Source organism: Physeter macrocephalus, chromosome 4 (assembly GCF_002837175.3).
Source record: "Physeter macrocephalus isolate SW-GA chromosome 4, ASM283717v5, whole genome shotgun sequence".
Lineage (NCBI taxonomy): Eukaryota > Metazoa > Chordata > Mammalia > Artiodactyla > Physeteridae > Physeter > Physeter macrocephalus.
In genome coordinates this window covers 137164448-137179747 of record NC_041217.1, presented here as the reverse complement: position 1 = coordinate 137179747, position 15300 = coordinate 137164448, and the positions used below count along the sequence as shown (strand labels likewise).

At 37.4% G+C, this 15300-nt stretch overlaps 1 protein-coding gene across 1 annotated transcript in view; it reads left to right on the top strand.

Annotated features, from left to right (window-relative positions):
* USP24 (ubiquitin specific peptidase 24) overlaps nucleotides 1-15300 on the top strand; it is a 159433-nt gene that overhangs the window by 54954 nt on the left and 89179 nt on the right. Inside the window, exons 6-16 of the mRNA XM_024119918.3 lie at nucleotides 1884-1919; nucleotides 2256-2321; nucleotides 6145-6210; nucleotides 10204-10278; nucleotides 10930-11088; nucleotides 12228-12342; nucleotides 12540-12643; nucleotides 13205-13312; nucleotides 13519-13614; nucleotides 13706-13867; nucleotides 14076-14123. Of these exons, the coding sequence (XP_023975686.1) occupies nucleotides 1884-1919; nucleotides 2256-2321; nucleotides 6145-6210; nucleotides 10204-10278; nucleotides 10930-11088; nucleotides 12228-12342; nucleotides 12540-12643; nucleotides 13205-13312; nucleotides 13519-13614; nucleotides 13706-13867; nucleotides 14076-14123 (1035 nt within the window). The remainder of the gene's footprint in view (nucleotides 1-1883; nucleotides 1920-2255; nucleotides 2322-6144; nucleotides 6211-10203; nucleotides 10279-10929; nucleotides 11089-12227; nucleotides 12343-12539; nucleotides 12644-13204; nucleotides 13313-13518; nucleotides 13615-13705; nucleotides 13868-14075; nucleotides 14124-15300) is intronic.

The following is a 15300-nucleotide window of genomic DNA, read 5'->3' as shown; positions in this document are numbered from 1 at the left end:
GTCCCCTGCATCGGCAGGCGGACTCTCAACCACTGCACCACCAGGGAAGCCCTCAGCTATATATTTTTAAAGTTTTTTTTTTTTAATGTTTTTATCCAGTGGTGTTAGTTATTTTCGGCTGGAGAGATGTTTGGAGTAACTAGACTGAACTTTCCATTAACTCTTCAGGGCATTCCATTCTGCTTTCTTTTTCCACCACTCCAGTGAAACAGCTCTCGTTAAGACACCAACACCTTCATCTTTCTAGATCCAGAGGAAATGTCTTTCAACCCCATCAACAGGAATGGTCACAGTCAGTTTCTCCCTCCTTGAAACTTCCTTCCTACAGTCTCTTGCTTTCTGCCTGCCCCTCAGCCACCTTTCCTTTCTTGACTCCTTCACCTCTACCCAACTTTGATCCAGAGTACTCTCTCTAAGAAGTATCTTCCATTCTCATGGGTTTAAATGCTATCTTTGTGCTGACAGCCCTCTGCTTTATTATATCTCTGTGGCCCAAACCTCTTCGCTGAGCACAACAGGCTTGAAGAGCCAACTGTCTCCTCTTGGTTGCCACACAGACATCTCAAACTGTGCCTAAAACAGAACTTCATTATGTCTCCCCAGCCTTCATTCTTCTCCCTTTCAGTAAATGGCATCACCATCTACCTACATGCTCAAGCCAAAACATAGGAATCAGCCACGATTCATCCCTTTTTCTTATTCCCCATATCCAAACTGTAAACAGGTCCTTTGATTTAATCTCACATAGATTTTAAGTTGACTTCTTTCTGTTTCCTCTGCCACCATCCTACTCCAAACACCGTCATGTCCTACCTAGTTACTGCACTAGTCTTCTCCCTGGTATCTCTACTTTTCACTCTCTCATTCATCCATTCCATTCCATTCTCCACATAACTGCAAAACATCCCCTTAAAACATAAAAGGCATCATTTTCTTGCTTTAAACACCTCTGTTGCTTTCCTTCTAATCACAATCAACAAATTTCTGCATCATCTGGCTTTTCCTGTCTCTACAGCTTCATCTGTGCCATTCTCTCCTGCACCCCAGCTCCCAGCTGGGAGAGTTGCCTCTCAGTTTTTCAAACAAGGTAGGCTCTTCTGCCTTCCCCAAACAGGACCTTTTCCATTTCAGCCTCTCTGCCTGGACTATTCTTTGAATGGCTAAATCTGTCTCATCCTTTAAGTTCCAGATTAAAGACCACCTCTTCAGAGAGGTTTTCTGTGACCACCACTCTGAACAGAGTAGGCTCCTTTTTCATTTGAAGACCTTTTGTTTTTCCTTTTGTGGAATTTAGCACAATCTGAATTATGTGTTGGTTTACTTGTCTTTATTGATCCTGCTAGAATATGAGTTCTGTGAAAGCAGGTACCACATCTCTTCTTAGTCACTGTTCTGTATCCAGCCACTAGAACATTATTCAGCCCCTAGAACAGTGAATGCTTAAGAAAGGAAAGGAGGGGAGAAAAGGAGGAGAAAAGAAGAGCTTACTCTAGGACAGTAATTAATGGTACAGCTGGGACTAAAACTTTAATTTCTTGATTCCTGATTTGCTACTCTTTAAGTTAATTTAATTCCTAAAATATAACTCTCTTAGAAAATTTAACTCAAGTTATCTTGTACCTCAGAGAGCTTAAACAGCTGATCTCAGCTACCCAAAACACATAAATGCTTCGTATTGTAGCAATTCCATCAAAATACAGACTTACTCCTGCAACTGTTTACAGTAATGTCAAAGAATCACGTTAAGAAACATTTGAGAAAACTTTGAAATATTTTTTAAATTTTAATTTTTTTCCAACTTTTGATTTAGGGTAAAAGAAATATGAGGGTTAGTAGGGAAGTTTTTGTATTGCCATCTCAATTTCTATTTTCTTTTCTCATAGGAGCCTCATGGATGGGTTGTGGATTTGGTAAATAAGGTATAAAGCTTTTATTAATATGATCATGTTTTCCATTTTCTAATGAGATTTCCTAGAGTTTGGTGTTTTAGGTAGATGACAGCTACAGAGAATAATCAGATAGGTTTTACAGTTTCTTCCTCTTTTTTATATGTGCTGTTTATACAGATAAACCTCAGCTTTAGGGCTTAGCACATCTCCTCAGTATATCACAGGAGCATTGGAATTATTTTTGTGATGACCCTTAAGACCAGGATTATAGAGCACACTGATAAAGCAGAATGTGAGCCTTAGTTGCTTGCTTAAACTATTAAGGTATAGCATTTTAAAATTAATGTATACCTTTTTTCTTCTCAGTTTGGAGAATTAGGTGGATTTGCAGCAATCCAGGCCAAGCTCCATTCAGAAGATATAGAACTTGGGGTAAGTTAAACCACTATATGTACAGTGTGGAAGTTCACTTTATCTGGGTTGCTGTGTAACCCAAGGGACATGGTCTAGACAAATTAAATGTTTAAGTTAATCTTTACAGGAGCAGCTTCCATGGTTCTGATAACCACAGAAATGTTTACTGTTAATCAAAATAAGCAAATTTCAGTGTATGGTGTTTGGTGTCTTTTTTTTTTTCACCACACTGATTTCTCTTTGTGATATTTTTCTCTTAACTAACTTGTGGTGGTTACATGAAATTATCTTGCTATTTAGGGACAGTTGCTATATGTGGCAAGTATATGTGTACATAACAATTTTATGCCTCAGATAAGTCAGAAGTTATTTCATGTACCAGAAACAAATAAAATATTTTATTTTAAGATTGTTTAGTCAGCTTTTTGGTGTTACAGAGATTCATAGATAACAAAGGCTATAACAGGAGTTTAGAATCATCCCTCAGGTGCAATACCATTATCTTTTCATGTCAACTTCATTTTCTCAACAAATTTAACCTTGTGATAAGGGCAATAACTTAATCTTTAATTTTTCACGGACTGCTGACCTGTTTGTAACCGAGAGCACTTTATTCTGTTCTCTAGTTAATTAATCATTCAATTATAAACTACTTATGTACTTGCCATGTAGAAGACACTGTGCTAGCTACTGTAAATTGATCAGAGCAGAAAATGATGTGGTAAAATAATATACCTAAGTGGTATAAGTTGTGCTTACAATAGCAGTTATTTCTGTGGGACCATGACCAATCCCCTAACTCCCTTGGTCCATCTTTGCATGAGAGCAGTAACAACGGTCAGTGAGAGAGGCTGGTGCTGTGGTTGGTAATAGACTGTTTCTTGCTACCCAGTGTTTATTCTTAAAGATCAGATGTCTGCCAGCTCATAAATACTTCTACTGACACTGATCAGAGGCCTCTTCTCCCTCCCTGACTGTTAACTAGGTTGTTAGGCTGTCATTTTGATCCCCATTAAATGGATCAAGTATGTTAGAGACGACTCTTGACCTGGAAGGTAATAGGTAGTGACTTAAAAAGAAAGACAAAACAAAACCTGTTCAGATATAGGGTTTTGTCCAGCTTGCTTGTTTCTCAAGAACTGGCTATATAGGTCATTGGGCAGTATTAGAAATGAACTTCATTTTTTAAAAAGTTTAAATAAAACACTCACTAATTTCCTGCAGAGTTAATTTATTTAAACAAACAAACAGAGAAGCCCAAAGTTTCTCCCCTGCTTGGATGAAAACTGGCCAAGGGTGGATGCATAGGATTCTGGGCTTGCCCTCATTATTATCAAATGTCTTGAAGCTAAGGATACCTCCAAGATTTTTCCCTTAGGTCAGACCATTTTTCAGACAACTGTGTTATTTGTTGCAGTTGATGTAAAATTAGATTGTTTACGTTGTATTGAGAAGATGGTAGAAATTCAGGCATAGGAGAAGGAGATTGCAAAGATTGAGACTCTAATTTTTCAAACAGGTACAATTAAAATTTCACAGTAAGGGCTTCCCTGGTGGCGCAGTGGTTAAGAATCCACCTGCCAATTCAGGGGACACGGGTTCGAGCCCTGGTCTAGGAAGATCCCACATGCCGCAGAGCAGCTAAGCCCTTGCACCACGACTACTGAGCCCGCGAGCCACAACTACTGAAGCCCGTGCACCTAGAGCCCGTGCTCTGCAACAAGAGAAGCCACTGCAATGAGAAGCCCACATGCCGCAACGAAGACTAGTCCCCGCTTGCCACAGCTAGAGAAAGCCCACGTGCAGCAACAAAGACCCAAGGCAGCCAAAAATAAATCAATAAATTTTTTTAAAAATCACAATAAATGTCTGATTTCTGAGCAGTTAAGAAGGTGACTATGTCCCAGAATAAATTTAGGCTGTGTTATAAGACTGAGTACAAGTGAATGTCATCATTTTACATTTATATTTACATGTTTTTGGATTTGAAAAATACTGGGGAAAAAAAATCGTTCACAATCTGTCAGTTTAAAATACCTGTACAAAGTAAGAAGTGAAGGTTTCCTGTCCTCCACCCCACCCCAACACATACATCTACCTCCTAGGTCATGGTTACCCATATAATGCATAGCCTTTCTGACTTTTTCCTAAGTTTATATAAAATATATCTGCATGTTTTTCTCTTTGAGACCAAATTGTAATCAAACTATACCTAGTAGCATATTTTCATATAACATTATATCATGGACATCTTTCCAGGTTAGTGCTATCAGTGTTTTTGATGGCTCCAGTGTGTTCCTGCAACTGTTGTACCGTGATGCAGTCATTTATTAATGAGCACTGAATTATTTCTAAGTTTTTGCTATTACAGAGAGTGTTCCATGTAAATTTGTCCTTGTGTGCATTTGCTGCCATTTCTGAAGGATAGATTCCTAGAAAGTGGGATTTCAAAGACTATATACATTTTAAAATTATAATTGATAGTGCTAAATCTCCTTTCAAAAAGCAGTGACCAGCGTATACTCCCACAAAGTCATTTCCTAGTACTGTCATTAGTGCTGAATATTGTCAGTCTTTAATTTTCCAATATGATATGGACCAAAAAAATGGTATTTTATTATCTAATTTGCAGTACTCTGATTTCCTGTGAATTTGAGCATTTTGTTATATGACTATAGGCATTTCTTCTGTAAATTTGATCTATTTACATAGGTCTTTGGGGTTGCTTGTCTTATTTATTTTTTTCTTTTTATATTAAGTATATCAATGTCATGTCTATTTTGTGTATTTGTAAATTTCTTTCCCAGCCTTTTCCTTCTCTTTTCATTTCTGTTGATAGTGTCTTTTTGCCATACAGAGGCTTCAAAATCTTATACAGTCAGTTTTTTCCTTAATGGCTTAAAATTTTTCTGATTTGCTTGGGGAGTGTTTCCTTCCCCATCTCAAGGTTATAAAAATACTCATTTAATTTTATACATCTACAGTTTCATTTTTTAAACTTAGTTCTTGAATTCGGTTAGAATGTATTTATATATGGTGTAAGATAGAAATCCAATTTTATTTTCTTCCAAATGGGTAACTAATTGTTGTTAAGATCCTTTAAAGAATATTCCATTTTTTTCTTCACTACTTTGATTTGTTGGCTTTATCAAATGTCAGAGTCCCGTGTATACATGGATTGTTCTTGGACTTCTGTTCCTGTCATTCATTTGTTCGGTCACTCTGCCATTTTTATACCATTTCTCCAATGTTTTCATTATTGGTAGTGCCAGTTTTGCTCAGCGTCTTTCTTTTCTCAAATTTTATTGATCATTCTCATATTTTTACTCTTCTGCATATAGCCAGCATGTCAGGTTCTCCTGCTCTAGAAAGTTCCACCAAGACCATACGTGGAATTGTGTTCAGTTTGTAGGTGTGTTCAATTTGTTCATTTTTACAGTACTGGTCCTTTCCGTTCAAGAACATGGTATTTCATTTATTTGGACTATTTATGTATTTTTGTAAAGTTTTATAATTTTCTTCATGGAAGTCTTAAGTATTTTTTTGTTAAAGGCACATTTCACTCCTTCCCCAACTATTCTCTCCTTTTTCAAATAAAAATTTTTATTATTCTGCAATGTGAACGTTAGAATCATCTCATCCAAGCCTTGAAAGAAGTTTTATTGGCATATTATGATTTAAATCACATTTCTACAGTAATTTAAATAAATCGACATCTTTATATCAGTTCTTCCTATTCAAGAGTATAAAATGTTCTCTGACATATTAAAAGGGATTTGTTTAATGTTGAAAGGAAGAAACTCACTCACATTTATTTCTCACCTTCACTGTCTTTTTTCAGGCAGTATCAGCACTGGTGCAGCCTTTAGGGGTGTGTGCAGAGTACCTCAACTCCTCAGTGGTACAGGTAAGATAGGCCATTTTACACTTACTTCAGAGGTGATCTAAGACATACAAACAGTAAAATTATCTTTTTATCAGGTTGTTCAGAATTGTGCCTAATTTAGAGTAACTTCTTTTTTTTCGGATTAGCTATCTTTATAGTGAAAATATTCTCAGAAGATAAATAAATGTGATTACTAATTTAAGATATAGGAGACCTAACATTTAAGGTTATTTACCTTTCCAATTTATCATTGTATCAAATATAATTACATATTATAGCATATATTTTTCTTTGCTTCCTTCACTATAAAATAGGTGGCATATATCCCTACCCCCTTTACAGGATTATTTAAGGGTTCAGTGCCATTATGTATTAAACAGTGTTGAGTGGTGCTGGGCTCACCTGCTAGCGAAGTCACTCACTATCTGAGTAACAGTTTAACAGCACATCTTTTCTGATTTCTTTTTTTTTTTTTTTTTTTTTTTAACCTTCATCCAGCTTTTAATGTTAGTATATTACATAACTGTGATAGAATTATTTAATTGAGAAAATTAACATCTATACAATACTCTTTACTAATTTACAGACTCCACGTAAATTTCATTAGTTATCCAAACATGGATACCAAGGGGGAAAGAGGGGTGGGATGAATTGGGAGATTGGGGTCAATATACACGATTGATACTATGTATAAAATAGATAAATAATGAGAACCTATTGTATAGCACAGGGAACTCTACTCAGTGCTCTGTGGTTACCTAAATGGGAAGGAAATCCAAAAAAGAGGGGATACATGTATACAGATAGCTGACTCACTTTGCTATACAGCAGAAACCAACAACACTGAAAAGCAGCTATACTCCAATAAAAATTTAAACATGTAAACAAAATAGTTCAATAAAAGATGGTTCTTAAAAAAAAATTATCCAAGCAATGTCTTTTTTTCTGGTTAATGATCCAATTTAGGATCCCATGTTGCGTTGGTTTATCCTGTCGCCTTAGCCTCCTGGAATCTTAGACAGTTTTTAGTCTTTCTGTGTCTTTGATGATCTTTGATGATCTTGACACTTGAAGAGTATGGGAAAATTATTTTGTAAGATGTCCCTCAATTTGGGTTTTCTGATTGATGAGAAATCAGTCAATTTGGGTTTTCTGATTGATGCATTTTTGGCAAGACGATTACAGAAGTGATGTTGTGCCCTTCTTGGTGCATCATATTAGAGGTACGTGAAATTGGTAAGTCATTACTGGTGAAGTCTGATCATTCTGTTAAGTTGTTATTTATCGGATTTCTCCACCTCCCAGCCAGGGTGATGGAATTTCACCCCCACTTGGCAGAATTGAGGTGGAGTCTTCCTTTCTGTGCTGATGTGATGTCAGAGGAGCCATTTAATCCAGCGATTCCACTTCTGGGTATTTCCTCAAAATAATTGAAAGAGGGTCTGGGTCCTGCAGCTGCTTCGTGGCCCCCCGGGGCAGTTTCTCGGCTGGTGCGGCACCAAAGGCGCCTCCCAGCGAGTCCCGGCCTGCGGGCACCTGGGCACCCTCCTCCGGCTTCGGGCCCACTCACACCTGTCTCCGGCTGACCAGGGCCCTCCCCGCACCCCTGCCGCTTTGAGCTGCCCGGGCGGGCAGCCGGCGGCCGGTGCAAGGCCCCTCCCCGGCCTTGTCTGATTTCTTGCCTCTGCAGATTGTACGTCAGCAGGTCACAGGATAGTTAAGGCTGTGGAATGTTCAGCTTCCTAATGCTTAGGGCTTATTACATTTTCTTATTCCTTTCCATTTCAGTTAACAAGTTTTACTGAATAAAATGTCATGTTGAAATACCTCCATTTATTATTTTCTTTATAAAAATAAGTCTGTGAAACTTAAAACTTTCACAGAGATTTTTTTAAATCACCACAAATGGTTTTGAAAGCTTAGTGTCCTTCGGAAGCAAATAGTATGCACTGTTCCTTGTTTCTAATATCTAATTTACTTAGGGCCATTTTAACAAGGGATATAGGATTTTTTTAGTAGGTTCTGGAAATTCCTGCTATTTCTAAGTTTTAAGTGCCTTCTTTAGATTTCAAAGTAATACTGCAAGATTTTTAAATGAAACAGGATGGCTACTTATGTATTCATTCTGGATACTAAGGTTTTTAGAGACATCTAGTGTTCTCTCACTTATTAAGCATATTAATACAATCATTCGTTTTGTAGCTGAAACACTAAGACATAAAGAGACAAAATGATTTGACTAAATAATTTAATAATTGGCTTTTTAATAATTAGAGCCAGGATTGAATTTTTAAATGCATGCTTTTTAACCCATGCATTGCTCCATGGAAAGAGATTCAGTGTAAATATTCCTACTGCTAATTAATACTAAGTTCTTTAGAAATTCCAGGTTTTATATGTAAACACAGTGTACTTTTTTTTGTTTTTTTTTTTTTTTGGCTGTGTTGGGTCTTCGTTGCTGCACGCGGGCTTTCTCTGGTTGCTGCGAGCGGGGGCTACTCTTCGTTGTGGTGCGCGGGCTTCTCATTGTGGTAGCTTCTCTTTTTGCGGAGCACAGGCTCTAGGCGCCTGGGCTTCAGTAGTTGTGGTGTATGGACTTGGTAGTTGTGGCTCGTGGGATCTAGAGTGCAGGCTCAGTAGTTGTGGCGCACGGGCTTAGTTGCTCCGCGGCATGTGGGATCTTTCCGGACCAGGGCTTGAACTCGTGTCCCCTGCCTTGGCAGGAGGATTCTTAACCACTGTGCCGCCAGGGAAGTCCAAGCACAGAGTATTTTTTTTTTTTTTTTTTGCGGTACGCGGGCCTCTCACTGCTGTGGCATCTCCCGTTGCGGAGCACAGGCTCCAGACGCGCAGGCCCAGCGGCCATGGCTCACGGGCCCAGCCGCTCCGCGGCATGCGGGATCCTCCCAGACGGGGGCACGAACCCATGTCCCTTGCATCGGCAGGCGGACTCCCAACCACTGCGCCACCAGGGAAGCCCAAGCACAGTGTATTTTAAAAAGAGTAAAAAGTATATGAATTTCTGACCAAAGCTTATTTAACTTTATCTTTATTTTAATTATATCAAACCATCCAACCTTAAATTCATTCAGCAATAAATTCATACCATATTTATGTAAATTAACAATTGTCTCTAGCACTTGCTCCTTGTGTGACTTCGGAAGACTGAAGTAACTCCTGTGACTTGGCTTCTTTATCTGTAAAATAGTGATAATAACCATGCCTATCTCACAGAGTTGCAGTGAGAATTAAGCAGGGTTGGCACATGCTGACAAGAGCCGTGTGACTTGCCTCTTACCCTGACAGCCCTCAGTTCTCACTATACAGTTGGCATAAGTGTAAATGAAGAAATTCTACTAGGATAATCAGTTGCCTGATGTCATTTTAATTCATTGCTAATGTCTTCTTGCTTTGACAGCGAAATATTGTCTATCTTCTCTTGTCACCAGATAAGTTTTAAAAATTATTTTACTTAAATGGAAGTGATCATTTAGATCTAGCTAATATTTTGCTACTACTCACATACTATTTAGAGTTAGTTAACCTGGTTATGCTACCATTCTGGAGCAGTGTGTTGTATGAGTCTTGTCTATAGGCCTCATTTATATCAGTTAGCAAAATAAATGCATAAAACAGCATATTTTTCATGGTCTGTGCTTATATTCATTTTTAAAATCAAATGCAAAATACTTTATTACAAAAATAATACATACTCATGCTTAGTGTTTTAAGTTAGTCGGTGTGTCTTTGGTTGTCTTTGGTTGCTCTTCAAAGTACCCTTTATAAGATAGTAAAGAGGGATTGCACCCATGTGATAGTAAAGAAGCTGAGGCACAGAATCAGTTAAGGGTTTACTTGGGATGGTATTACCTAGTTAGTGGCTGCTCGGATACTAGAATTCAGATCTTTGCATAGCACCCTCTCCTTTGTGAAATGTGAATAAAAAAGTGTCTCCTCTCTAGTTTGGGGACAGATTCAGGGGTCCTTATTAACTTTAGTACTGTTTTCTTGCAGCCCATGCTGGACCCAGTCATCCTTACTACAATCCAGGATGTGCGGAGTGTGGAAGAAAAGGACCTTAAAGATAAGGTAATGTTCTCTCCAGTCAAGTAGCCCCAGTGCCTATTGGTCCATGGAAGCAGAGCCAGGGCTTAGGGCAAGGTTCACACACCATTGCTGTTTGGATTCTGGTCACATACAACTCACATCAAATTAATTTTACATCTCCTAACCAAAAAATGTTTTGTCTGAAATACCAAGTGGTTGGTGTTACCTCAGTCAATAGAATGAATGTAGGGTTGTCAGCAAGTGATACCATTAAGAATTTTACTAACATGTTGATTTTGATAGTAGTATAATTGGTATTGCATTCAGTATTAAAAGCTATCCAAAGGTGTTTAAAGCAATTTTAACATTTAAATTTAACATGATTTATTTTGTCTACCTTGAATTTATCACAGAACCCTTCCCTTTTCTTTGCTCACACATGTGCTAACTTTTGTTTAGAAGTAACTTTTTGTTTAGAAGTAAACTTTTGTTTAGAAGTAAACTACATTTTAGAAGTAAAATGTAGTTTATTGACCATGTGGAATATCAGATACCATTAGACCATGGTTATTGAAAATGTCCTGTATTCCTGTGTGTGTTTAAGAATTGGCATCAAAATGTTTTCATGGTTCCTTTTTGCTTTTTCTGTTTATGTATCTGTACGTTTGTGTGTATTTTGTTTTTAAATAAAAGAGATTGGTTAGCATCCCGGAGCTCTTGTCTGCCATTAAGTTACTTTGCATGCGCTTCCAACCGGATCTGGTGACCGTTGTGGACGACCTTCGACTAGACATCCTACTGCGCATGCTGAAATCACCTCATTTTAGCGCTAAAATGAATTCCCTCAAAGAAGTAAGTTTTGCGTCCGTTTCTGGAAGACTTAAAAGTACAGACACTTTAAGTTCTTCCAAAACTTGTGGTTATTAATGTAAAAATGTTGGGAAATAAAGATAATAATTTCTTGTAATCCTACGAAAAGAGATAACAGTGATTATATATAAAATGGTGTACATGTTTATAATTGTTAATAAAGCAATATTTTTATACATATTACATTCCAAGTTCGTTCTGTGAAATATGTAGTGTTCTAGTGAAATTTGCTAGAACGTAATTCCTTGGAATGTACAGTTTGAGATTTACTTTTTACCCTAAGGGTATAATTCCTTTTACTATATTTCAGATATGTGTTTACTTAAATCAGATCTTCTAACTGGGCTTGAGGCAAAGTTTTGTTTTGTTTACAACTGTGATGGTCTAAGCAAAATGATGGAAGTAATTTTCTGCAGCTTCCTAAACGTTTTACATGAGCATAGTTGGTTTTGGTGAGTTTCCAGTGGAGCCAATACAGTTCAGGCATAATTCCAGTTATTTTCCTTCAGTTTTGTGTTAATTAGGATTCTTGGCTGCAAGTGAAATAAACTCATCTTGAATTATCTTAGACTAAAAGAGGAGTTTAATGGAAGAAGGCTGGGCTGTCTCACATGAATGAGAGATTGACTAGCCAAACCGTGTAAGGGCAGGGACACGTGTGGGCACCAGGATCAACTAGAATCTGAGACTGAACCATTGCCAGGACTCTATCCAGGTCTTATCTCTGCTTTTATGAGCATGATGGCCTTGTTCTCTTTCCACCTACAGAGTGGCATCTTTCATATGGTAGACATGGCCATGGATAGCTCTTGTGACTCGGGAAGGACTGATACTTTCTCTCTGGTCCCAAGTATAGAATTTGGAGGAGTGCTCTGATGGAAGTTTGGGTCAGATGTGCATCCCTGAGCCAATCAGCAGTGGCCCAGGAAGTGTGGACTCTGTGTTCTTTTTAAAGAGACATCACAAATAAGTGGTCTATTAACTTCTAATAACTGGCCTTTGATACATTTTGGCTAATCATTAGACCACATTGTAACACTATAAAAGTCACAAAATATATATGAAGATTTTGATTATGAATATTTGCATTAGATTCAATCACAATAATCCTGTCTTTTTAGGTAACCAAACTAATAGAAGATAGCACTTTATCCAAATCTGTGAAGAATGCTATAGATACAGACAGATTGTTAGATTGGCTAGTTGAGAACTCAGTTCTGTCAATTGCATTGGAAGGTAAGTTGCTTAAAAAAAGTTACCTAACACATAAATAATATATTTCTGTATAAAAAAAGGTATGAAATTGTTGCTTTGACTATATTAGCCTTTAAATAATCTTATAGCAAGTTAATATTGCTTTGAATAAATAGAATCATATTTAGAAAGTTAGTGTTCACTGTATCTATCTGCTTCTCTGGTGTTTCTTCTCTTAGGCAACATAGACCAAGCACAATACTGTGATCGTATAAAGGGAATTATTGAACTCTTGGGCAGTAAATTGTCTTTAGATGAGCTCACTAAAATTTGGAAGATACAGGTAAGTTGATCAGAATTATTTTTGCCTTTTTCTGACAGTTTTTATCAGTAAGGGAGAAGGGTGGTGACTCTCTAAAGCAGAGACTTACTGCCCATGGATAAATAAATATTAATTGAAGTCACAAAATATCTATAAGCAGATTTAAAAATGAGACACATAATACTCTCAACTGAGACCCTCAAGATCATTTATAAAATGTGGAAAGTGAGTATGTTTTTCTTGTAATTAGTTTAAATTGTTTTTTAAGCCAGTTGAAAATATTTTGTTCTCCTCTTGAAATGAATATGTCAGATTGAGAACTTGCTTCTCACCTTTTTTTTACATTGTCTTTTTAGAGATTTAATGCTTCTAGGAATTTAAACAAGGCCAACAGATAACCATTAATAATGGTTGCTTCTTGTAGTCTTAACAGTTTCATCATGCAAGTGTATGTATGCTGTTAGACTAGAATCAATTTATCTTTGTTACTGTTTTGCTTTTGCTTCTATAAATCAACAGGGAAAGACTTGGGTTTTTCCAGTCTCCAAGACTTAACTTTCTTCCCAATGTCTTCTTTTCTAGTCAGGACAATCATCTACTGTGATCGAGAATATCCATACTATTATTGCTGCAGCAGCTGTCAAATTTAATTCAGATCAGCTTAATCATTTGTTTGTTCTCATTCAGAAGGTATGTGTTCAAACGTGCTTACTTTTAAATATTTCTAAAATAATCTTATTTTGAGGTCTCCTCCCTCTAAATTAGCAGTGTTTAACCGTACCCTTCTTACTTTATTAAACTTTTTTAGCTCAAGTTTAAAGTTTCTGCATATTTTGCCAGTGTGATCAAATGGGACTGGGAAGCAGTTCCTGTGTCTTTTCTTTTTCGTTCTACAGAGCTGGGAGACCGAGACCGATAGAGTAAGACAGAAGCTATTGAGCCTGATTGGACGAATAGGCCGGGAAGCTCGCTTTGAGACCACTTCTGGAAAGGCAGGAGAATCAAATGACTTTTTCTAACTACAAGTACTTAAAGCAGCTTTACTGGCGTATGGGCTGGCTCATCACATGTGGTTTATTGTAGGTGTTAGATGTACTCTGGGAACTGGCTCATCTCCCAACGCTGCCCAGTAGCCTTATTCAGCAAGCTTTGGAGGAGCACCTGACAATCCTAAGTGATGCGTATGCAGTGAAAGAAGCAATCAAGAGGAGCTACATCATTAAGTGCATAGAAGATATTAAAAGGGTTGGTTTTATCTTGGTCTAGTTTTGTTGTCAGAGCAATAGTATTGTCTGAGTAATTAGAGCCAAATAATTTTCCTCCCCTATTATGGAAATTAAACTAAATGCCCTACCTGGAAGCCCATACCTTAGAGTCCAAAATTGGGAAATTATAGGTACTGCTTTTACCAAGTCACTTATATTTCTTAATATTTCTTAAAATTAATTTTCAGCCTGGAGAATGGTCAGGTTTGGAAAAAAACAAGAAGGATGGATTCAAGGTAAGAATTTGCAGATGGAACCAACTAAAAGGTATACTAATTTAATAATTCCTTTTAATAAATTGAATTATAATTTTAAGATAAAAGTATGTTTTAGTGTTTCTTCAAATAATATTCAGATACAAACCGCTGTTTAAATATTTGCGTATGACCTGTGCTTATTATTTAAAGCTTGGGGGTTATTGACTGTCAAAGGGAAAAAAAAATCCAGGGTCACATTCAAAGAGTAGTTTTACTATATTATTTTCATAAGATTGTAAGACCTTCAACTTAGTTTTTCTTTTTTAAAATTAAATCCAAAGTATGCACATCTTTAATAAGCACAATGGATTCTAAATAAATATCGTGTCCATTTTTCTCCCATAAGAGAGAAATGGAGGAACATTCATAGAGTCAGAAGAGAGAAAGAAGGGAAGAAAGAAGTTCATTCGTTGCTGGCACGTAGTCGTTTTCTAGGTGCTTGGTTCAGATGTGTTCCTAAAGTAATTCCTTACACAAACGGTTATTGAGTGAGTGCCTGCTGCTAGGGCTCGATTTTAGAAGGTAGAACTGGGTAGTGATGGGTGCTGTGGAAGTCCTATGCTCCAGGGCTTTGGCCTCCAGGTGACTGTGGACTTAAGGACTGTCCTTCGAAAGGGTGGGTAGCAGCATGTGTAGTGATGGTTGTAGCTCTCCTGTTGCTGCAGTCAGTAGCTGCTCACTGGAGCCTGCTCCCGTGGTTGCAGCAGCCCTGATCAGAGTGTGTCCTCCTCCCACGCAGGCCCTCAGATTGCCCAGATGAAACAAAGCCTAGCAGCGAGAGGGGTTTCATTTCACTGTTATCATAAGAAAAGGTTTTAGTAAATATATAATGGCTTAGGAATTTCATTGGTAAAACATATTTCTTGGCTTTCCTAGTAAGTATTTCTTAAAAGGATCTTGACTACTGCTAATTTACATTAGTAAATTCAGAGACTCAGCTCTTGCTAAGCGGCCTTGGTGACTCAGTAGGCTTTTATTCTCTTAAATTATGCTTGATCATAAAGTTTAGTTGGGGATATTTAAGAACTTTGTGTGTTGTATTTCTGACATTGAAATTTGATCAAGTGAATTTTCTACATTAAAATCATTCACAAACTGGAGCTGGTAATGCTCAGGTTATGATTAATTGTTTCTTTAATTCAACAACATTGCTCTC